Genomic DNA, 26363 nt, shown 5'->3' on the forward strand with positions numbered 1-26363 from the left:
TATCCACGGACTGTCTACCCTCAACTATTTTTGCTTCCACACTAATCAAAGGTGGCAGGACCCATCGATGTATAATAACTCCCACGTAGAGTTATTATACATCGATGGCAGGACCTTGACCCAGAAATAGTGTGTGCTTGTATCTATCCACCAACAAAGGAATTTTATTTTTCGGTTATCAGTTACAATACACTTACCGGTAAGTGCTTTTCAATCTCATTCGATAATATTAGGAATCCTCCATCGATAATTTATGTGTGTTTTTGACATTTTGAGTTTTCCCCAACTTTTTGCCTCAGCTAATTTATCCAGCCATTTGCTGGAAATTCTAGATTGGCAGTTTATATTTCACATTTGCAATACACAATATTGGTCTTAATTTATTATGATGCAGCAGGATTGATGCCACTGAAATTTATTACAAATGAATTGATTTTTGGCAGCACAAGTACCGTACCTCAACAATGTAGATAGTTTTCTCACTCTCACTCAATTATTGTCTAAGTCTAGTCAAGTTCGGATTAGTTTTGGAATTGAATATTTCATCAGGCTTTCAATTGAATAGGCATAAATCAAAATAATTCCTTATAAATCAACATTCATTCAAATTTTCATTACAACCATTTGAAATAACATTATTCAGTATTCAGTTAGAAATAAACATTGACATTTTGAAAGTTGGCCTTGATAAACATTGATATTAAATGAAAACCCTGATGTAACAAAAACATTGGTAGCCTACCATCGAAGAAAAAAATCGAGCATCGATAGAAAAAGTAGATGTTTTGAAAGAATTGGCAATCCCTAGAATGGATTGAATTGCCTTGTACAGCTTTGTTTCAATGACCAATTGTTTCATTAGCCAGGACCCTTTACCTAAAGCCCCACCAACTATCAGGGACAGTTGGGTCCAGTTTGGTACCATCAAAAAGCTACTATAGTACTTTACTCAGAAGCAAACTGGCAGCTTTTTGATTGCTAGGTGAGCACTATAACTTCTCAGCCAGTTTATCTGTCTGTTCTTTACTCCTGAATAATTAACAGCCCGTGACTAATATTTACTCTCTATTGTGATAAATTTGATCTGCGGAACAGTTATAGTATAACAAAATTTTATGTATATTTTGGTAAGAAATTAATGAAATCAAGAATTTCACTAATTTTTAAATTTATTTTACTGTCTTGTTAATAAATATTTGGAAACAACATATATTACAAATATGTACATACTAGAAATTTACCCCTTTTGATAAATGATTATCAAACTATACATAGCATACAAAAATAAATATATTCTATACATTGCTCATAATATTTCTTGATTACAGAGGTAATAAATATATTTTGAATATTACAATTACCAAACAATTTTCTTACAACTAATATAAAAAATACTGTAATCACAGTCTGAGTATATACTCTAAAAGGTAACTTGTATAACTGTCTAAAAACCTTATACAACTATTATATGGTTAATACATTTTTACCTACCGTATTTAACAACAGGCTGACAAGGCATCTAAGCTAACTGACCAGATGGTAAAAAGCTTAAGGTGAATTAATTCTGTATGACAGTCTTTTGTGACATTAACAAAATCGATTCGTCATAACTTTGATATAACAATGTCTTTGAGCTCTTCTTCCCCTTCTTCAACATTTGAAGATTCCTTGTCATAATTTTCTACAGTGATAGTGGGTAACATTTGTTTTGGATTTGTTTTCGTATCACTCCCCAAAGGCATATCTTGGGCTGAAACTGGTCTAACAGAGAACTTTCTGTAGCCAATGTTTGGTAGAGCGGATTTAATACCTTCTGATGAACTTTGAATCTTAGAATTTATATATTTTGCAGTTCCAGAAAGCGAAGTCCTCTGAGGCCTCTGTCTTTGAGGTGCAGTAACTGGAATGTTGATTGTAGAGCCATCACTATTCTGGAACATATTTTGTGAAGATACCGACCGTTTCTTCAGTCTAAAAATATCTCTTGGATTCTTTTGGCCCGAAGGATGATCAACGTCCATTGGTGGAATCAGTGAAAATCTTCTTCCTTGTTTTCCTTTCGCCTCCAAAAAGCTTGAAGCTCTAGCAGCTGTTTTTGAAGGATGAGAAAGATTCACTGGGCCACTCACAGTTTGGTTTTGTTGCGCTGAAGTATTGTGGTTAAACAGAGCAGCTAGAGAATTTAAAACCAACTCTTTATTGGGGTTAATAGATTTTCTATTTAAAGATTGCAAATTTGAAGCATCTGAAACCTCAGGTGTCATAGATGGGTCAAGTTTTGCCTGCAAGGAGGAAAGCAATCTTAGAAAATCTGCTACACTCGTCTGCTCAAGAACTGGGCTGACAGGAATGAGTGGGTTTTGAGAGGCTTTTGGTGTCATTTCACTCGCTAAAGCAGCAAAAACACTTCCTCTTCTTCCATTTACTTGTGTCAGGTAATTCACTTGATGCAGCATAGATTTGGTTTGGTCCTCGTGAGGCAGTGACAAACGTTTGTTGTTGTTGATAACAGGTAACATTCCAGGAGTGTTCCCAGTTCTGCGCTTCTTTCTGCCGTCTCTTGTTTCCTTCGCTTCTTGAGATTTGCCAATCGCTTGAGAGAAAAGGTTGGTCACAGCCATCGACATTCGCCGCATTCTGCTTGGTGGGACTTTGGTGTTCGGCTCACTGGATACTGAGGAAATGGAATCTGATCTGGTCAAATTTTGATTTGACCTTCTCAGCTCATCATTCGTCCTGAAACGTGAAACACTCTGTTACCTATGAAATCTGTGGAATAAATTACTTAATTTTTTTTTTTTTTTTGATTAACACAGGTAAATTCAATGGACTCAATTCCCTAGGGCCCTTATCACTTGTATTGTAAGACTAAGAGACATATAATGAAGTTGTAATGAAAAACTGTTATTAAACCATCTTTTTATTACCAAGTGATACTAACGTTTTCATATGAATTTGTGTGTTATAATTTAATATTTTAGTTGTACTGTACTTATCCAAAAACGAAACTAATGATCGATAAATTTCTTCCATTACCAGAACTTAGACGTAATTTTTACACTGTAAGTTCCATTTTGCATTTGTTTGTGTGTGGTTAGCGTTTTCTTTAATAGCAAGACTTTGGCACATCAAAATTATGTTTCATGTTTCAAATTTTAGATTAACTTAAAACAAACACAAGTAAAATAGATTGCTTAACATATCATGGGAAACGAATCAAGACTTTTCCCCCATTTTTTTATAGTAAGTATGCATTGCAAACGTTTTCTCTTTTCAGCCCTGAAGACGGTAGGGAAAAGTAAAAATTTCCTTGCATTAATAGAAAATAAATTTTGCATCAATTTATTCTTGATATATTTTCAGTTTTCAAGTTTTTGCCTTGTCCTCATGATATTGCTGCTAGTTTATTTCTCACCTGATCTTAATGAACCTCTGAATGTCCACTGGGTTGACTCCAGTCCAAGTCCTGGTCTCGTCGGCCAGTAGACTGTTCCGCTTGATTGGTGTTGGCTGTTCACTGGCGGCCATCTTGTGTCCAGTGATGGACCAATAGTTCGGACCTCTCTCACTCGCTAGGATCTCCTCATCACTAAATCCATGGATACCATTCAGCTTCTGGGATATCTGCAAAGATTTAATGTCGATGACTTCTCTGACAGAATCTATGTAAACAATTTAACTTTTGGACATTTTAGTAAGTAAGGGATTAATTCTATTCCCTTCCTTTAAAAGTCTGTTCTGTGTTTTTAGCCCCTTATTAAATGAATACTGCACTATGTGAAATTAACATTCTTATCGCTCAATAAGTACTGAGTGATATATGCTAGGTGGAATTTTCTTTCTGTGAAGTTAAATTTATTTTGTTAATATGAATATTCTGGCTTAGTAACACATGTTGAACTTTTAACAAAATCTACAATTCATCAGTAGAAAAAGACCCCTCAACTGGATACATGAACATATATCAAGAAGTCTTCTCCTGACAGACTGTTAGTATCACTCCTTTAACTTAAAAAGTATTTTTGTGATTTTATGCACTTAAGATAAACGACGCACGTTTCCTATCTATAAGATATTCATAGTTCACAGAATGAAGATCACTCATAAAATAAAAATATAATATGCACCAATGGGCCATCTCATTTCATAGCCAATTCAATATCAGACCTTTCACACAGGACCAATGTAAGTCAGCTAGTATAAGGGGACACCAGAGAGATCCAATACTTGTCTGGATAGCCACAGAGGAGTAATGATCAGAGGATACACTCCATAATACATACATTTAAGTGGTGTCTAGGACAAAGACCACCTCCCTTGCCATCGTGTACTGTGAAGGCTCACTGTGGAGAAAGAGCCTATGCGATAGGAATTCCTGCACAGTCGTTGCCGTTTGGGCTCTTCCGAAGTTTGGGGTCACAAGTATATTACCGACACAAGATACCAGAGCAGAAAGCGCACGGTTGTCCCATACATAAGTGTGTTTCCTCTGTTCCTTACTTCTCTATGAGGTAGGTGAGTAGTTATGTGTATTGCTTGTCTTATAATCCGAAGGTATTGGTTGATTCAAAGCAAGATCAATTCTAGACCTGGATGACATTTGTCATCTAGTATGCGAAGTCAATGTTAGATAGACTAAGGTTGGAACGTTCCCTTTGTATAAACGTAAAAATACAAATTGCGTTTGCGTAGAAAAAACGCACATAAAAAAATTACATATCAAATTTTAAATCTAATACTCATACCTTCCTGGACGGAGGCTGAAGGGACTCCAGGGAGAACTTGGAGCCTACAGAAGTACCGAGGGCGTCCACTACCTTGGCTAGTAGCAGTTTAGGCTCCACAGTTCCTGAGTCGTCTCCAAACGTCGCCTTGCGGTCGATTCTGGACAGATCTGTGTCTGAACACCGTCGTTTGCGTACCTGCGGTGTCATCACGTTCTCTGCATGTCCTCTCCTGAGAAAAAATACATTTAAAATTCAGACATTTCCGTAATTTTAAGTTATCGTTTGGCACTAAAGTTTTATAATATTGACCAATGTATTTTTTTGTTTCTATTTCTCTCATATAAACAAGAATACCTCTGCTACAGCAACTCCACAGACTAAGTGAATTCCCATTTGCATGATTTGTTTCTCATTGAAAAAAAATTTGAAATTGAAATTTTTATTAAAACTCAACAGTTATAGACCCTCCAGCAATCTTTTATTAAAATATTCTTCTTGGATGGTGCCTTACTACAAGCAGCAGGCTAGTCCATATTAAAAAAAACTTCAGTATTCCATTAAAAGTTCTTCCATTGGAGCCAGGCAGCAAGTCTTTCTTTCTTCAGGTTCATTGATAAAGTTGCACGCTTTAGAATTTGAAGTCAGTTCAACATTTTATATATCAAAACCAGGTCCTTGAATTTACCTTAGGATGTTTCAGTTTCTACAAACTCCAGTATTTAGGTGGTATAAGAATATAGATTCTTACGAGTACTGAGTAGGCCTAAGTTCCATAAGCCAAGCATTAGACTTTAAGTGGAAAAAACACTATAATTAATGGTTTACCAAAAACATCTATATCACGGAGAGGAAAGTACTTACCTCCTCCTCATGGCTATCCTCTTGAAGTTAGCAGCCATCTCTTCTTCTGTTAGATCCTCTTCAGAGCTAGAATCCTCCAAGTCTTCCCTCTTGACCAGGATTGGCCACTCATTCAGGTTGGGACAACTCTTAATCCTCCTCACACCTTCTCTATCTTCCTCAGTCTCTTTCTCTACATAAACTGGCTGAAAATTGTAAAACAGAAAGAATGTAGTTAAAACTATGAGATTTAAGTATAAGTGAGGAGCCGACCTATAGGTTTACATGACTTACATGATCTTAGCTTTAAAAGATTTTTGTGCAACCTTCAAAGTTGGTTCATCGTACGGTAAAGTATAATTTACAAGTTTACTTGATGAAAATTATATAAAAACTTCAGTGTAAATTACGAGTTTTGGGTTAAAAGTTCAAGTCATCCAATAGGGTTATATATCTGAAGATCTTTGTTTTAGTTAGAACTCATTTTTGTGCTACCATAATATTTTTTTTATAAAAGGTTATGGTAAATTATAAAACTGATATGATATTTTGATAAAATACAATTTCCAATGTTACAAATCATCTACTCCATTGACTAATTGCTTTGACTTACAAATTAAAAAATAAAAAATGTTTCATGATTGGTTTTTTAGTTTTTATTGACAATACTTCTTTGATTATGACTATCATTGTGTGTAATGTTTTTTTCAATAAATTATAAGTTGTACTTTTTCCAACAACAAATTATCATAAAATTCAAGCTTTGCTGGGTTGTAGTGGCATTGGTAACAAGGCAAATAAGAAACATTAATGCAGATTTGATGTTAATTTACAAGTATTGCACAGTTAGCTTGTGAATGCTACCTAAACAATTTAGGTGAAGATATTCAGCAGTCTGCTTTAAGAAGACTGTGTTAACAGCCAGTAAATTCACACTTTGACGAGGAATAAATTTTCACTTCATAATCATGGAAGATAAATTCTAATTCATAAAATATTTTATGTAGTAAATTCCAGCATGTAAAAAAAGTTCAAAGTAAACCAAAATACCAAGAGACTGCTTTACCTGTATCTTGAGCAAATACATTTCATTGAGCATTCTCCGTAGATATGTAACATCTTGTGAGAATTCATTCCATATCCTGTTCTGAGTTTGTTTTATGGTTGTAGCAAGTTTGTGCTCTATCTTACGAACCTTCTTAGACCTGTAAACAGTATTTAGGTTAATTTTAATTTCCTAAAAGGAACAAAATAAGGAATTCCTGTAGGAAAGAAATATTTATAAATTAAGTTATTATGATAGTGGATATACATTTAAGAGAGAAGTTCTTCAATAATCTCTGATCAATAGATTGTTGTTGCAATACTTTTAAAAACTGATGGAAGGTCATATACATTACCCTCTTCGACCTTAGAATAGGTATAATGTATTCTGTATGTAATGTAGGGGACATTATGTATATAAAATAGTGTATTGTAAAGAAAAAACAGATTTTCACAAAAATGCTATTTATTAATATTTAGTCTGTTGTATTACTTTACACTCTAAACAAAATTGTAGGGTACGACCCAAAGTTCTGTAAGATTACAATTAAAAGCTATCTCAATTTTTGTGATTTCATCCTAGAAATTGTCTTTGTTACTTCCACCGATTATCCCCCCCCCCCCCCACGAATTATAAAGGTTGTTGACAAGTGTATAGAGAGTCACATCGCTGATAAAATTTATTTAAACAGTTTTTCCAAACATTCAATATAGAAACTTAACTTATATTTTATTGTAGAATCTCACCTCATAGCTCGAGTGATGAAGCCAACAATCATGAGCATGTAGCCGAGCCCAAACATGATCCACACCAGAACCATCACCTTGTAAACATTGTAAATCCACGTATCTGTGTCTGACTGACCTAGGAACAGACAAACTTTGTACAGACAATGATCAGAAATTATCTTCCCTAGGGTCATGTATAGAGAAATGTATTATAGATATGCAATTCCTGTGTTGCTGAAATAGTATGATTTCTTCTAACAATATACACATTTGAAGGTCCAATGCAGTTTCCCCACTTCCAAACATATTCATATTCTTTATTCATATTTTTGTACAAAGTTGGTACAATGAATAGCGTCAATAAAAAGAAATACAATTACAATGATATTAGTAAATATTAACAAGTAAAATAATAACAACAAGTATTTAGTTAGTTAAGAATGAAATACAAAATTAAAATAACTTAATGCTACCTATGCCAGGGAGGTGGAGAACTCTTCCATAGAATAAATATCTAAATTTTAATATATAATCTTTGAGTAATTTTTTAAACTTATTCAAATCTGTTTCTTTTTTATATTTTTGGGGATAAATTTTAAAAATCTTTGGCCTGCATTGGACGGCTATGAGGTTCAACAACCCCACGTTTTTTCCTAAGCTTATAGTTGTGGCTTGTCATCGGTTTTTCACTCAAATCTTGTTTCCTAGCAATAAGAATAACTTCATATATATATATTGTCCATAAACTGAAAATTTTTTTAGATGTGTAAAGTGTTGTTTGGCTGAATCATCCCTCTTTAGCTTAAGCATTATCCTGATAGCTTTTTTTTGCTGTTTTAAAATATATAAAAAACATATATTTTAACATATATTTTTAATTTTTAATTTTATTTTGTTTTTAGTTTTCTATATTATTTCTTTGTTTTGTTGAACCGTATAATGCTATGCCGAATTGGATTTGGGAATGTACAGTCGTCATAGATTAATGTCTTAGCATTTAGTGAAGTGTAAATTAATTGTCATGACATTTCTGGTAGGTGAAACAGAACACTTTCTTCTACAGCTTTTCTTAAAAAGCCACATCAGGAGTTCATCTTACTAACGATAAGCACAAATTCTTCAATCATTTTGTTGGCCAAGCAAATAGGTTTTTCCTTGTCACCTTAGTGGGCGTAATAATAACCCAAATCGTATTTTGACCAAGACCCAAATTAATATTGTCGAGTTTTAATGTGTGTATCTTTTATATTATTTTTTAGCTATTTTTAAATATTTCCTGTGATTTTACTTGCCACGTTTATCATAATGTAGATCGTAAGATGTAGAAAACACGAATTAACAAGCCCCTTCAATACGGCTCGGTATAGCCTACCATTAACGTTTAAAGAGCTGCATCTGATTTAATGAAGGATCTGAGTTAACTTTTGTAGTGAAACAGCTACATATTTGAGCAGAATAATTATTTCTGTCATTAATTTCTGATTGCTTTAAGAATATTATTTTACTTTTATACATTTTGTTTAAACTTTTTGTGGAGATTTCGTGGATCAAACCTGCGACCCTCGCAACAAAATGAAGATCTAACTAGATAAGAACACACTCAAACTAAAAAACAATATATAAATCAAGATTATTATCGGTTCATTATTTTATTTTTTTATTTTTAGGCATAAGAGAAGAGAAAATGCTTTTACGTACACAGGTAGCCTGTAGTGTGAGACTCCTGAATTTTTCAAAGACTACTCACTAAAAAACCCTCTACTCTGTTGGACACAGGCCTGGAATTGTTTGTAAAATTACTTTAAGTCAGGCCAACATGTGACCTAAGCCCTCAGGGCTCTCGCCGTTTCTGGCATTTAGATTCTTAATAATGAATCTAAACTTAATAATGATTCCCCAATTATCAAGGATGGTCGGATCACTTTCTAACTATTCATAAGTACAAAAAACCTTCTCAAGATCAAGCTGGAGACTCTTCAAACTACAATGTTAATCAATATTGTACAATATTCACTTTTGTCCATCACTTCTCTTAAATTGTCCTACCTCCCACCACCCTCTCACCTGCCACCAGATCGCCGTACCCGATGGTCGCCAGGGTGACGAAGGCGTAGTAGACTCCCGTGTCGAAGGTCCAGTCCTCGAAGTACACAAAGATGGCGGCGGGGAAGAAGATGAAGACGATCGTACCGAGGATGAGGTAGGTGAGGATATCTGCGAACAAGCTCAGTCTTGTCTGGTACTCGTGGCTCTTGTAGCGGTGGTGAGCGCGCATAAACTGAGGGAAAGTTATGAAAAGTCTAGTGAATAGGTTCAGTTGTAATGAATTGTTTTATAAGACTTTGCTACACTTTCCTTCCTAAAATTTTGAAATTTTAGATCCAGAAAAAATCCTTCTATGATTAAAAACATCTTCCGGTATTTGCAGTTTAGATAAATGACTACTACATATTGTTCTCTTCCGCGTCCTCTTCCCTATGCGAAATACTGCTTTACAACTTCAACCGAGACCAATTCAGTAGATGAAAAATCCCACTTGCAAGGTAACTGTGAAAATCAAGTCTAAATATCAAAATTGCAAAATTTATTGATGAATACCTAAAACTAATTTTGTGTTGACTGTTTAGAAATGGTTGCACCATATTTTGCGTGATAGAGCGATAGATGTCACCTTAATTTCAAAATAGTATATATTTTAATTTAAAATACATTAGGCGGATCATCTCGATCTAGAGTCGACAGAATCATACTCCATGAGTAGCAACGTTGTGTTTGTAGTCAGTACTCTCACTTTAAGTTTGGTTACATTTGGTTTTAGTTTTTAAAGTCAAGTTAACAATTCTATTAACATATATTAAAAGAAATGCAGGGGGATATGGTGTGTAGGGAAAGATAGAGGACACTACGTTATACAAGATTATAACAAAGTTATGCAGCATTTGTGTGAATGTATACCAACCAAAGATCCAAAGTACTCTGCCATCTGGGCCAGGACGATACCATTGAAGGGGATGCCTATCAGACCATACATCACGTCTAGGATACGACCTTGCCTGGTGGTGGGGGCGAGGTTACCGTAGCCTGCAACATTAAATATGCTTTGGGTAGCATCAATTGATTTGCACCAGTATGTTTTAAATTTTGGTACAAAAACTGTTAAAGAGCAAACAAGCAAAGTTATCTTAACACATAGAAGATATTATTTTCACCTCACTTATTATGTTAAGAAAGAATTTTATACAGTTGCTATCAGCGACCACAGAATTAAAATTTTAATTCTGTGGTTGCTGGTTGCTAGAAATTCCAACAAACTAACCAAACTTATAAAATTAATGATCAATATGATGTAAATAGCTAAAGAACGTTTGATATTGAAATATAAAAATAATGATTGACAAGTTAAATATTTTGCTGGCACTAAAGTTTGTTCATCATTGCCTCCAGGATTGATTATTGACAATATAAATAGGTTACATACCTTACGTCGTCAATCCTAAAATAAGTCTATGGCGACTAGTTTCGAAACATCAAGGTTTCATTGTCGAGCCTCTTGCCTCTTAAAAACATTGTGACATCTTGTCGTCGTCATTATACACAGTACATTTAACATAAACACACGAACACGGACACATACTATTTACAAAAATGAATGCGCGGCCGGCCATAATTACCGCGGTGACGGACACGATGCAACTCAAAATTAATTATGGCCGGCCGCGCATTCATTTTTGTAAATAGTATGTGTCCGTGTTCGTGTGTTTATGTTAAATGTACTGTGTATAATGACGACGACAAGATGTCACAATGTTTTTAAGAGGCAAGAGGCTCGACAATGAAACCTTGATGTTTCGAAACTAGTCGCCATAGACTTATTTTAGGATTGACGACGTAAGGTATGTAACCTATTTATATTGACTAAAGTTTGATCCAAAAAAGACGCACTGTTAGCTGAAGAAGAGGAGATTGATATTTCAGGTAACGGGTTTACTTGTTTATCCATCTACTGGTGAAAACTATCTATCAACTAACAAACTGTCAAATGTACGTAAGCTATTACTAAGTCTAAGTATACTTTTAATGTTTAACCACGACGTATTTATTTTATGTACTGCAATTTTAAACCAATCGTATAATCGCCAATAATTGCAAATCATCAAAACAAGTTCTATTTCTCAAAAGTGTTTGTGGATTAGAAGGAGTTAACCCTTGAATAACCCAAACAGTGGCAAATTGCAGATTAACTCGTAAACAGTGCATTAACTGAAAACGTAAAGAGATAGCAATCTAATTTATAAAGACATGATTGCATTAGAAATTTTGACAAGAAAAGCACGTTTTCAGAACTATTTTGTTTCTACAAATATTTTTAAAGTAGTAAATGTTATTATCATATTGAACTAAACAACCATATGTATAATTTTATACTAAAATTTGTTTGAGTTTAACTTTTACTCTTGTTATGTAAATTATAAGGAATAGAAATATCATATTTAGAGCTCATATATTTTATATATAGCCTACACTACATATTTCGTTGCACTCCCTAAGAGTATGCTACTGCTTAAATATAGCCATTAACCACTCAAAAGTGTGTAAATCAGAATATAATCGTACACCTAGATGGCCTACATCAATTTTGAAACATACATTGCTGAAACTCTGACAGATTGAAGATGATGTCAATGTTTTGATAGACGTAATTTGATGATAACACTAACTTATCAAACTTACCGAAAGCTATCAATAGAGAAATTGGCCAATAATTGTCACTCAATCGACTCGTTAGAGAGGTACTTGAGGTTTTGGGAATTGAGATTTGGTCTCAAAAACTCAAGAGGTGCTCAGATAGACCGACATGAAACCGTCAGAAACTAAGGTTTTATTTTTAAACTCTATTACGATAAGGCCACCATTATTATGTAACCTTATGAAAGGGCTCGTTCAAGAACAGTTGGTATATTTTTACATAGAAGGAAATTTATGATTATTCACAGAGATCAATTGCATTGAAGTAAACTAACTGCCAAAGGGGTATTTGGTATTCTTAGTACCTACCAGCAATTCTTAGAATATTGCGGTTATTGTATTAAATTGTTTAAGTAAATTTGAACTTTTGATTTAAAGTTGAGTCATTACAATAACTGTACTAATCATGTAGAACTAAAGTATACTACCACACAAAGCATTGTGTATGCAACCAATAGAATACTGTGAACAGTTTATTTAAATAAATACTTGGAAAGTAAGTTAGACTGTGAAAATTAAGTATTTATTGTGATAATAGTCCATTTGGGGCAGGTTTTCGCAGTTTAAAAAGTGGCATTTTAAAATATTGTATACTGTTCGTGGAGAGAGATCTGTGATATCGAGTCAGTTCTCCTCCCACAAAAGACCAATTTTTTTCATTGATATGTGCCTACTGATTACGGTCATCTCCTATTGTGCGAATGACTTATGCACTAGGAAACTAGAGGTTCGAGTTTTAATTTAACCAATTCACAATCAAACAGTGAAAAAACCAATGATATTAAAATTATAGACTACTCATAAAATGAAGGTCTAAATTATTTGCATCTACCCAGCTCTGCATAGTATGCTAAGCTACATACTGCTGTGCTGTGTATCCTATTGTGTTCTGTTACAATGAGCAGTGTTTGCGACTCAAGATAAATAGAATGCTCGTGTTTATTTGTAGACCTACTTGTCAATTATAAAAATACTGAATGGTACAATAAATCTTACATCTTTAGCCTCACCTATCGAGCCAAGGGTGAGAGTATTTTATTCAAGTATTCAAGATATCCAAGTAATATATTCCTCTAAAGTCTGTATGATGGACTCTGGCTCCTGACCAGAAGTGTACCAGGGCTGGTTCGGGCCTGAAACCATTGCCCAGTCCCCAGGTAGGCGGAGGGTCAGGAGACAGGTTCCATCACTCATACAATAGCGTCTCACCTATCGTGCTGAGGGTGCAGAGGACGAAGAGGAAAGAGTTGTAGAATGTCCAGAGGAAGGGTTTGTTGTCGAAGGGCTCGTCAGCTGAAGGTGGAGGGGATGATGCTGGGTCCGTGTCGTTACCCTCCCCTATGTGGATACCATCGATGAAGAAAGGCTTGCCACAATACTCTGACAACCTCTCCAACAACTCCATGTGGGCCTCTGGCAATCCTTTGGCGTAGTGTCGACGCAGCAGTGCTGAAACAACATCGATTGTCAAACGTAGTTTTGGGATATGGAATTTTATTTGGTACCCAAAAGAGATATACCTTGAGCTAGAGCATAAAACAATTTACAAAAGAACAGAAATTAACGGTAGGTTGGGGTTTCTAGCTGTCTAATTTGCCTTCTGGTTTGTGAATGTCGTGTGAGTATTTTTACAAAAACGTTATCCTTGCCGAATTCGGCAGCCAGGGAGACGCTTTTACCTAACCCTTGTGTTGAGGTGGTGCTATTCGGCAATCTAAATTCCACAGCTAAGAGAGTTCAAAAAGGAAGACGTCTTGTCAACACGTTACGTCAAACCAAGTCAAACATAGAACATTTTAGATGCATGAGTTTGGTTTAAGAAAACGGATTTGAGATGGGTACTTATCTCTGGATACACTGACAGCAACCAAATTGAAGGGAATGATGGCCCCTAAGTTCAGAGAGTTACTAGGAAACTGGAAAATATTTTTAGTACTGACTACTTTGCTGGATTTCCAGAATCGTGAAATCGCAGTCTTACAACTTTGGAGGAGCAGAAATGTTAATCCTTCAGTGAACACAAACTTTAAGTTACTGAATTATTGATACGTCTATTCTAGCTCACACTAGTACTCACTAGTTCACTTTAGTTTAAAATAATATAGGTAATCACATGCCATTCACTGTGCTTTTGATCAGTTTTCTTAAGATATGACTGGTGTCACAATCAAGTAGATGCATACTTCATGAAAGGTTGTAATTAAATTTTCTTAAGTCTTGTAACCATCAATCAAGAGGAAAGTTATCAACTTGTATCAGACGATTTGAGGAGAAGTTAACTCTGAAGAGTCCAACTCAAGAGTACAACTCAAATTAAAACACTAGGATATATAATTTCTTATCTTCACCTGAAAACCCTTTGCATGATGTGATAATTTTAACCATAGCATTCAATGGTTAAATTTACTTGTCACCACTCTATGATGTTTAGCAGTTTTACAAACGTCAATTGGAGGCTGAAAGCTACGTATTGCTATCCATGCCAGCTGTCATCGTCATTTGGGGACCGAGCAGGTTTTTACATCCCTAGGGCCGAAAATCAGCTGTATCCACATGCATTGCAATAGGCTTGTTTTATTGTGACCGCTGCTTAGCAACCATCTATTATTATTTTCACTGATTATTCTAAAAAGTCTACACATAACCTTAAAGTTGATGATGTATTGACTGTAGTGTGCATACCTATTATATATATTTTCTCAAGTTTGTGTAATGTGGTGAAAAATAGCGTTCGCATTACGGGCCGAAAGGGTTTTGCAGCTCTCGGTCGTTTAAAGTTCTCGACTTCATCTCGAACTTTAAAAAGTGATCTCGAGCCAGGAAAACCTCAATTTCGGTCCTAGGTACGAAAAAATACTATTTAAGCTGTTTAGACATTTGCAGGTTGTTGATATACCAGATAAACATCATAGCTTGGGCCATATACAAGGAAAATAATGATCGAAGATAAAAAATAGTGTTATTTATAAAAATGCGTATAAAACTATAAACATGAAAAAATAAAAACACCTTGTTACTTCCAACGATGTAAATAACTACATCGTTTATATCGTTGGTTACATCTGTCTTGATAAGTATTTTTGGCGATAGCGAGACAGACTACGGATACTAGGCAGTTGTGCCGTGGATTCACGTACCGATGCCGCCACGGAGGGTGTAGGGGAATAACGATCAAAATCACAAAAATGAAATTTTACAGGAGACAATTATTATACTTTAAAGACTCTTTTGAATAAGTAAATATATTTTACTTTTGTTGTTTATATGTTTAATAGTTTGCTTTACTTATTTGAAAAAAAAAACTATACGTTTCTATAAAAAAAAAGAATATTATACGTTTAATAACACTAGTAATAATATATTTACACTTATACTGTTAAATCACAAGACATATGAAAGATGGTAGTGGTGATCGATTTCGATTGGACACTCCAATCCTCATCAGACCCAATAGGCGAATGAAAGGGATTCTTTTATTTTTATTATATTTATTATAACTTTTAAATGTAAAAGTAAAATATTAAATGGAGTTTAGTCTTTAACTTATTCCCTTGTCGCTAATTTACAGTAAATTTAATATTTAATCGTAGGAGAAGTAATGTAATCTTTCTTCACTGACGTTATCAAAGTACCTATTTTAGTTGTTTACAACGACAGTCATTGCCAATTTCATGTGTACCGTTTCTTAGTATTTTTTCCACGATTTTGTATCACGTTCACGACACAACTTTCTTTTTTTCAAACTACGGACTTTTTACGTTTTTCCAGTAAACCGCAGTGAACGCAGTGGAGTTTGTCCGATATTCCCCTGCATCCCCTAAAAGTTTGGTATTCTAAAGCGGTATCTGTTCGTTATTCCAGTGTATAAATCACACGTGGTTAAAACTCACTTAGACGAATCAAAATATACCGGTATATAAAATTTTGTATTTTTGGAGTTTGATCGTTCTTCCCCTGCACCTCACCCTTCTTTTTTTTATCAGTGAAGCTATTTTTTGCTCTGCGACGGCTAACTTGCTTTGCTCCATATGTTTGCTTAGGCAAATCCAAGATTTGGTTAGTGGCTAACGTCTTTAAATTTAAATAACACATAGTTTACATAAAAAATAAAAATAAAATAACAGCCTGTTAGTTTACAGTGAAATACGGCAATTGGTATTTACAACTTAAATTTGTAAATAATAGATAAAATAGCTGTGATAGATGAATTTGTTACCTGGACAATTTATAGTGATCAAACAATGTACAGTCTTGCCAAAGACGTGTGTAATAGAAGCTACAAGGTAATTTATAAAGCTTATCAGATCGCAAAGCTGCGACCAGTTCTTATTCAAACCGCATGCATGGCGGTATGATTAATTATTACAACCGGACAAATAATAAGACGCATCGATCAAACAACGCTTCATAAACGAGTTATTGAGTTACCTTTCTCAATGAATAACTTTACGGAACAACCAATCCTGTGAGGTTGATTAAATAAACTCAAAAACTCTGATTGAAACATCAATAATAAAAAGAGATAGTAATTCGACAAGGTTTACCCCACTATTTAACCTCTACAGTTCTACTCCAAACCAGAAAACAATATTTACATCAACCTATATTTAGATGATTTCCTGATCGGTCATTCAAAATAACTGGTAACTAATTACTAAACGTTCGAGATAATGGAACGATAAAAGACCATTTGGCGTCTCATTAGTCAGAAAACGTGTGGATATAACGTGTGATACACGCTAGGCTAGATTGAGGCACGTTAACGTGTGATCGTGGTCGTCTCTTAGACTGCGAGATTGCTTCTTCACGAGCGAGAGATCTGCAGAAGATTTACATCATGTAGGGTCACCGATTGCAAGATGCATGTGAATGGTGTGCATAAAACTAAAACATGACTTGTTAAGCAGGCAAAATAAAGGATCCAAAAAACTATTAAAAGCTTGTATAAATGAGACGCAATATTTGCCCTGAATATGATTGAAATATGAGATTAGAATAGAATGAGATACCTTATGTGGCTTTGTTACTGACAAATACCTAGGTGTTTGTTTATCTATGACCATTTATGTCTAACTTTGGTTTTTGGACCTGTTTATCCAATGATTAAGATCAGCTAGATCCAATTTAAATTTAAAAAGGTGGCTTTTCAGGATTGAACCGACATAACCATTTAGTTACACAGTTATGTATTATTTATATAATTTATTTATTTCAAACTATGTGAAGAATAAAATAAAACCTTACTTGTGGAATCCACGGACAGGAATCCAATGAGATTTATAAAGAGCATTATACGTTAAACTTATGTTATTGTCAACTACGATATTTTTATAAATATATTTAAGTGAAAATCATATCAGGCAAATGGAGTCTGGAGATTTGCTGCAACGGGGTTATTAATTAATATCAAGAACCATAGAACGAAAAACATATTTCATAATTCAGACTTGTATCGAGTTAAAATAGCAATATAGCAAACAAGTTTACCCAATTTCACAAGTCATTAGAGTTTGAGGACAACAATTAAATGGAAAGTAGAGAAGCAACGATGCTGGACGAGTGATCAGAAAGGATAAAGTCAGTTCCTTGGATGGTTAATCAACAATAGAGGCTGTACTTGGTAGGTCGCGTAGAGACAGTGGTATTCATGGTAGACCACTAGACCAGAGCAACGCTAGTGAAACTGACACATTTCAAAACGTTAGACTATGTTTGAAGCTATTAACAATATTCAGGAGTTTACAATGTTAGAGGCTGCAATACTTGTTATTCATAGAATATTTGTTTGTTCGAATTGTGACTATTTATTACCTGAATTTTGGTAAGCAATTTATATTTTCTAAGACGAATGTTGAGGCTTGTGCAAAGTTTGGAGTTTTGAAAAGTGAAGAAAGATTGCACATAAGATACTGAAGTTGACGTCCCATCTCTATGGAACAGCTGTAGCAAATGTTTTGTTAAAAAAGAACTTAGTTGTGTGAGCCAGACACATAATGTGCTAGTGACTAAAGCTCTATTTTCTACCTTTTATTTTATTGCTGGCCAAGTTGATGGGTCATAACAGTTGCTATAGCTCGCAATTAGTCATTCAATTAGTTCGAATTGTTAAAAAAGATTGTGAACTCGACAGAAATCAGTAATTTAGGTCAGCACAATCTGTCGGTAGCAACGACGATTTTGGTTAACAACTGGAAACATATTTAACATGGTGATGGAATGTCTAGATTGCACGTAGCTCACTCGTAGTCAGCACATAAACAAATTCCTTTTGGTTCACCTACTATTTGCTTTGGATTAGAGACCACCACAATACTTCACTTTTAAGTTTCATTCAAACGACAACCCTTCCTCTATGGGTCTATAGTTACTTCCCTGCATATCAAATGTTACGTTTCGATTGACATAAGACGAGCAAACTTGAAGTCTATTGTAAGTGGTTCAAACGATTATATATGTTACCGATATTTTTACGTATATCTATTGGTAACCAACATATCTTTTTATGTTGGTTAGCATTATTCTATTTGTTAGGATGTCAGCATATTATATCAGGTAATTTTAGGCACTAATATTCTTATAGAATATTAGCATATTCTATTCTAGTAGGTTAGCATAATATTCTATTTGTTAGTATATGTTACGACATATACTAAGAAATAAAATTTTTGTAATTTTTTACAGTTTTAAAACATGTATCGGTCTGTATAACATTTACACAGTATAAGTAATATTTATTACAGTCTGAGTAATATTAATTACAGTATAAGTATATTATAAGTAATATTAATTATTAATCAATTAAGTATATTATAAGTAATATTAATTACAGTCTGATATTTACTTAATCAGGAAAACTTTAGGGATATATCACACGTTAATATAAATTGCACTAAGTTAAAATAAAAATAACACTACTTGTTAAGGTATTAAAAATAAACCCCATGGATTGCAATTTAATAGTCTCTAAATACACTAAGATAAGTTAAACAGCATACGTTTCTTAATTATTTCTTACGTGTATTTTGCTTTGGTAATCATCAAAAGTATAACAAAGACATAAATCACCATAACTAGCAAATTACAAACATAAAAGTTTTATGAGTCGTTTGCCGATGACATTGAAACCAAACGTCCTTCATTATCAGTGGCAAACTACTTGTTATTAGGGAAATTCCTAGATAACGTTCGGCCGCCTCTGGCAGCAGACGATATGATAAGGCTTACGGTGAATGTCGAGGTATGGTGAACAGCTGTGGCTTCATAGCAGTCAAGTTAGTGAAGTTACCATGTAGCCTGTCAAGATAGGAAGAGCTTTGGCGTCTATGCTAAGGCTTAGTAGAATGTTGTGTGTTTCCAGGTTATACAATATGCATTATTTTGCTTTTACTTTCTGAACTGTTTATTAAAAATAAACATATTGAAGACCTAGATGGACGTACGAGATTTCTATCCAGATGGTTAGGGATCAAAACCGGCTAATCAGCAATACGATAATGCTGCCAACCTGCTGTTTGTAGATTACCACTGTAGTACTCCTAACATAGCAAAGAAGAAAAAAAACGTTATCAGTAAATCTGACACATACTTTCTCCCATTTTTTTATCAGCAACCCTCATCATAGGCAAGCGGTGGAGCAACTTTGATAAGTGTATTTTATGGCTAAACTCGCAAAAGTTCCAGTCACTTTTGAAACGTGCAGCGTACAACATTGAGAGTTGTACGAGTACCATGTTGTTTAGAGCTGAAAGGACCATAATATACTAAATTTTTATCAAAATCGTTTAAGCATTTTTATGAAAAAAATCCCTATAAAAATGAAAATTTGAAAAAAAGACAAAACGCCTGGAGATGGATCAGTACTATAATAAGCAAATTAGCAGTTAAATATCAATTCATAAAAATACGATAGGCCTAATAAAAAAAAAACATATGTAGACAAAATTGTTTATATTTACAGAATATTTTTGATGAGTAAATTTAGAAACCACACTTAAATTGAAACAATGACCATATTAACGGATATACCTAAATATATGCATTTTACACTGAACGTCTACGTGCTACCATTGACTATATAACACTACCTGTATAACTGTAGTGTTATATAGTCAATGATGCTACCTTTGGTGCTACATATTGCATCTATGTGTTCCTTGATCACATATTTGCTCTCTTGACTTGCAGATATCTTGAGTTGTTAGTTCTCGTGGGAATCGTCCCTTATATTTGACAAGTACTGAAGTACCCAGTGGGAGGCAAGATTAGTAGGACATTGTCCCACATTTCCTCCCACCAAGTCCCACTGTGTATGTGTCATCCCAGCAGCCGCACATCATATATTATACGTTTGTGAAGTTGAACTGAGGTGTATTGTTAGGAGTCAGACGCAATCTTGGGTAATATTCTTGTTTTCAAGATTTCTGTAAGGGTAACTGAGAGAATTCAAGCTTCAATCGCAGCAGTGAAAACAAATGAAAGTGATACCTTTGCGATTCCTATACATGTTCTCTTTTCACTAATTGTTGCCGAAACTGATTGAATTAGAGATTGAACATGCTGAATCTTAACTGTTTCTGGCAAAGGAATACTTATGTCTCCCAACCTACCAATAATATGTGAACAGTCCAACAGCCCTCTTGAGTCTTTAATTCTAAGTTAACGATTAATTTCAGGACATATCCATGAATATATAATCAATCGTACTCGGTAGCTCAGACTCTTAGGATAATATGCCAAACAGTGTTGATTCGAGAACAGCCTTCCGCACTCTTATCAAATGTCTTTGCCACAGCTAATCAGTCTATGGTGACGTATAGTGAAAATAATAATTTTGTAGCTCCAATAAATCAATTAACATGCTATTCTGTTGGATATACTGCTTGAATAACTATAAAACAACCATCCATAATCACTACATTCGAGTAAAACCACTTTGACCCACCTCTGATTTCTAGGGCCTCAGCCTTGGCCAGCGCTCTTCGATCCTCCTCGACGGGTCTTTCGACCGAGTAGAAGATGAAAGCGCCGACGAACAGATACATCATGAACATGAAGAACAACACCATGTACTGCTTGAACGACATTTCTCATGTTGTTTGTTCAACGTTCAATTCTCAGCTAGGCACAAGTCTTCGCAAGACGTCACAGTTGGAAGACAACTTGAGGAGAAGTCTCAGACACATTGTACCATCTAACAGAGCCAGCTGCTTTGGAACGATCGAATTCGACGGTCGAAATCGATAGGTAAATGACTAAGCGTTCAAGATAACCTATAGATACTGTTATCGTAATGGTATGAATCGCTTGAATTACATGTAGATACAAGTTTGCTTATTTTGTGATTTGTGATAGATTTAGAAAATTAGGAAGTATGTTTAGGAGGAAAGTCATTAATAGTAAATAACATGTTGACTTTTTTATAGGCGAATATAAAACTGTTGAGTACGAAAATAGCTTTTATTTGAAGTGCACCGTGCTCTATTCCCTCAAGAGCTAGCGTTCTTTTGATTTTTCTTCTAGCCTTTTTCGTATGCAACAAATTCCATTGGATTTCCGCATAATTGCATAGGTGGTTGTTTAGTTGTCAATGACAGTTTGAATCTTCTATCAACTTTCTTGATTTGAAAAATCGGTTTACCTAAACTGCTTTATAAAAAATGTTTTAAAGTAGTCTACGCACAAAGTTAAATAAATAATGTTAGGATGCTGGTTGCCATTTCTGTGCGATTATTGTCGTTTATGATAGTCCAATTTGTTAATAATTTACAATTTACATACACCGCCGAAGACTCCTTTATTTTACACCATAATTATCAATTTTACGGTAACGAGGGCCTTATGCAGATCATTTGACTTGGCGAGCGGATTATGTTTTATAGATTCAATAGCTTGTAAATTATATTGGCATTATTCTGTTTATCCCACAGCGGTTAGACACACACACACAAACGTCGCCTACAGTACACCTACGTAGTGGCAAGCTATGTAATGCGATATTCCTAGTTATGTTCCTGCATTATCATGTCCATATAATGTCCTGCCGTGTTGTTTTGCTTGGAAAGTGTTATGGTTGTGACAAGTAACATACGGAATGTAGGACGGTCTACTTTAAACAAGGAATACGGATTACCGTGCGTAGTGATTGCTATATTTTATTCTTTCAAACTAAAACCTTTCTAGTGGTTAACTTTCAATTTAAATTAAGAAAAGACCACATGAACGCCATCATACATAGGAAAATATGTGGGTCTGTGTGTTTGTGTCAAGACAATCGTATTTCATTAAACGAAAACCTCTAATAAACAGTGGTATCTCAATAAAGAAGACCCTCGGTAACAATTGGCCCTTGATAACAAGTCAAATTTGATCATCTCTTTGTGAGACTTAACAATATTAAAATGATCCTGTTAGAATATTACACCTGTATATTTTTCCAAGACTACATCAACATATCCATTATTTTCAACGATAACCCACCATAACGTAAACATCTAGAAAGCAATTAATTGAGAGGTAAATTAAATTGTAAATTATGAGGTTTTTAAATCAACAATTTACTGCTAGTAAGGTCATAGTTTAAAACTTGTTTACTGGTAAAATGGACTTGTGTACTATTTTTGAATAGTCAGTAATTCCTGTATTAAAACTCAATAAAAAACCAAATTAACAAACGAATTGCACATTTTTACATACTAATATATTGAACTACACCTTATTAACTTTTTAAGCATGGTTTTGACTAATAAAATATCAATAGTAGAAAAACAGGTGGCAGGCTTGAAAAGGTCAGATTGTTATTATTTCCCACTTTGGTTACCTTAATTGTATGCATAAAGCTAGACTTTTTAGGCAGTATTCTTGTATATAGAGGTTTAAGTGAGTTTATACTGTGTAAACGGTGCCTTGCTATCTCTGTAGAACTTGGGCGTGGGCCTAAATTGGCGATTGCCAAACGGAAACGGACATTTCGTTCTACAACAATTGAAAAACACAGCCATCTAAATACGCAGTTCAAGTGAGGGATCAACATTGCTTCTGTTTAAAACTAAATGTTTGAAGAGAATAACTTTGACGAAATAAATGTTATAGTAATACCAATGGGGCTAAAATTTGACAGCGAGTTTCAAAGACCTCAGACTTATTGTGAAATTATATGGTATGTTACTCTAAAATAGAGAACACAGTCTTATCTAATTTTAACAGTCTTAACAACAAAATAAAACTTGATAATGTAATTTGATTTTAATGTTTTCGTAAAATTCTTTGCTTTTGCATACATAAGAATTGTTCGAAGATAATTCTACCACCGAGATTAATTAATTAATTCTTAAAGTGTATTGTTTTATAATGGTTTGAATTCAATTTTAAAGCTGAACTTTGAAAGCATGTTTTAATTTGCTTTTCTACGAGAGAAAAAAGGTCTGTTGTTTTTAAGTGTTTTAATAATTAGACTAATCAAACATATTTATTAATTGTACGAAAAAAGAAATTCTTAGGTAAAATATCAATAGAATAAAGATTTCAGGCTTGAAATGGTCAGATTTTTATTATTTCACACTTTGGTTACCTTAATTGTGTGTAAAAAGACATTAAAAGGCTTTGTGGCACTAATTGATTATTAAAATTCTGTAATCTTGAGTCCAGGGAAAATACATTTAAATACGTAATTGAATTTGGTATACACAGTTCTAATATAACTTAATAACCTAAAACTTAATAATGTTTGCTTGGTCAATATTTAAATGCACTCGTTAATACAAATATACTCTAACGTTTTACGAGAATAATACAATTTATAGTACATACCGCTTAATTTTACAGGAATGATTTCAAACGACTAATCTGAGTGTAGTAAGATGCATTATAAATACGTACCTATATCAAAAACTTCGAGGAAAACCAAAATTGTTAACCAAACTAGTTTTCTATTGTTACAAATTCACTGTGTTATTATTTGCCTTTGAAAATTTTGACATTGATTAACAAATAATGCCAGGATTGATATTGTAGACAGAAAAACAGCGATGTGGCTTGTGTAAGTTTGTGTAACTTGTAATTGTTAACAAGAAACTCAATAGATTTGTGGTAAAACGGTTTCAGTTTGTGTTCTTGCAGTTAAACCTCAGTTCGCAAAATGTTACAAGCAAAACTCTGAATGCCAAGTAAAGGTAGCTACTCTAAAACCGTAATTTAAAGTGTTTAATAAAATTAACAACATATTTTCAGACATAAGTGTATGTAAATGTTTGTTGAATGATTCAACGAATAAATTGTGTGTAAAATTGAAATATACTTGACTACAAAACTAATTTCTTTAGACAATGTAGTTACACAATTTACACAGTTAACTACCCTATCTATTGTACACTTTGTTTAAAAGTTTGAAATACTCTAAAAATCTATCAAAACACAAGCATAACATTCGTTGCTACCCTGATTGATTTCAAACCGCCACAAACCTCCTAAACACAACCAACGCACATTTCTTAGTACAGTATGCTAAATACAATGTCGTCACAATATCATCTAAACACTCGTACATTATTTGCCATATATCCAAAGCAGCTGGCCGACTTTCGCACGCACATGGTGAGGCACACGCGCGGACGACGCGACACCGACTGGCTCGCTCCCCTCTAGCTTATCTCCACTATCATTGTTATCACTGATAAACCTGTGTCCTGTCCATCACTACCCTCCCCCGCCCTGGTAGTCGTCCTGTTGGGGTTTTGAACGAAATCTGAGTAAAATTTGTACTGGATGATATTTTAAAATAAGTATATCAAGGATTTTGTTGATTGAAGCAAACGTGTAAAGTGTGTTTTTTAACAGGCATAAAGGATTATTGATTGAACTAAGCCACCAAATTTTATGTTGTAGTGAAGACGTACCCGAGTCAAAATTTAGCAGAAAACATGGGATTTTACAAATGAAGATTAATAACTTTTTCAGTCTTTACATCTCCCCCCACTCTTACAGTCACTAAGAGAGGAAAAAGTACAATAGAGTTTTCGAACATTTAATGAAATCGCAGATATAATTTGTATAAATGGTGATGTGCCCAAATATTGATATGCCTATAGTACTTTGTGTTATAATACAGCAATACCTAAACACAGGTGAAAAGAATGTATTGAATCGCATTTTGTACCATTTTCATGAATAATTCCATAGCCTTTAAGCTATTCAACTTTACTACTCTCACTTTTAACAACTTTACGTTAAAAAAAGTAATAATTATTCTATCCCAAAGATTATCCTGAATTTACATAAATTAGTTGTCCTTTACAAACATCAACCATGACCCAGTTATCATTTTGACACAAGATTACCCACTGTGTACAACAAAACTATACAGTATAACCAAGAAACCAGCTGGCAGGTTGTGAAAAGGAAGATAAGGTTCTTGTGAGTTTAGCTGAGATTTCCCTCCGAACAAGAGCAAACTTGCGGCTTATTTTGAAACTAGAACAAGTGATTGTTGCTGACAAAATGATCTCTACTTCAAAGTGTTCAAGGTATTCGTTGATGGTTTTTTTTATATGTGGAATTGCATTAAGTTTATTATGTTATTATTTAAAAAAATTTAAGAGGTCCTATTAAATGAATTTCCGTAAAATTAAATTAATAATAATTACAATTCGAGTATAAATATGGTTTACATTTTCATAAACACAATAATTTTTTCAAGACTGAAGGTATTTCTGTGTTCAATTATGTTCATATACAAGCTATTAAAGGGGGGAAAATACGAATATTATTTAAATGATTGTAGCAGAAAATTTTCATCTTGACTGTTGAAAACAAAGTTTTCACAAAATTCCTGTGTGATGTTTGTTGATATTGTGACTTAAAAGTAATTTCTTGCCTTAAGACCGATCAGATTAGATATTAAAAGCCGAAACATCATGAAACTTTATGATTTACCAATCGCAATAACATAATCTTACAATCACCAAAAATGAACTTCTAACTAAGGATGTGGTAATAAACATTTTCGCCAAATCGCATAACACCGTTTAAACCTGAAGTATGAAGCTGTTACTTCATTCGCCAAGCGGTATTTATCAAATTACTATTTGTGAGTCTAATTTCAAGAGCAATATTGGTTTATACCTCAATACTTCAATGTTTGACCGTGCTCTTCATTATAGTAATCAAGAATTCAGGCAAACATTAAGATAAATATTGGTTGACCAACAATATTTTTAACAACAAAAAACTCTACAGCAATCAACCTATTGTGTTATGCTTGAGTCTTCTGTTTGATGGATGTCC

At 34.1% G+C, this 26363-nt stretch overlaps 1 protein-coding gene across 4 annotated transcripts; it reads right to left on the reverse strand.

Moving 5' to 3' along the window:
* Window positions 1-1133: 1133 nt before the first annotated feature.
* LOC128987080 (open rectifier potassium channel protein 1) lies at window positions 1134-24954 on the reverse strand. Of its 4 annotated transcripts, XM_054407775.1 has the most exons (12): window positions 24567-24954; window positions 23961-24010; window positions 21028-21289; window positions 13296-13535; window positions 10300-10421; window positions 9405-9618; window positions 7359-7476; window positions 6634-6772; window positions 5589-5773; window positions 4746-4956; window positions 3416-3624; window positions 1134-2736 (listed from the first exon to the last, which is right to left on the reverse strand). In XM_054407775.1, exons 3-12 carry the CDS (start codon window positions 21167-21169, stop codon window positions 1605-1607), a joined length of 2712 nt encoding a protein of 903 aa, XP_054263750.1. In that variant the 5' UTR covers window positions 21170-21289; window positions 23961-24010; window positions 24567-24954; the 3' UTR covers window positions 1134-1604. The 4 variants fall into 4 exon arrangements, with proteins under 4 accessions (XP_054263750.1, XP_054263748.1, XP_054263751.1 ...); XM_054407773.1 differs by lacking the exon at window positions 23961-24010 and having other exon boundaries at window positions 21028-21276; window positions 24626-24954; XM_054407776.1 differs by lacking the exon at window positions 23961-24010 and having other exon boundaries at window positions 21028-21276.
* Window positions 24955-26363: the final 1409 nt, after the last annotated feature.

Source organism: Macrosteles quadrilineatus, unplaced genomic scaffold (assembly GCF_028750875.1).
Source record: "Macrosteles quadrilineatus isolate MER2022 unplaced genomic scaffold, UCM_ALF_1.0 Scaffold_2__2_contigs__length_208266976, whole genome shotgun sequence".
Taxonomy (NCBI): domain Eukaryota; kingdom Metazoa; phylum Arthropoda; class Insecta; order Hemiptera; family Cicadellidae; genus Macrosteles; species Macrosteles quadrilineatus.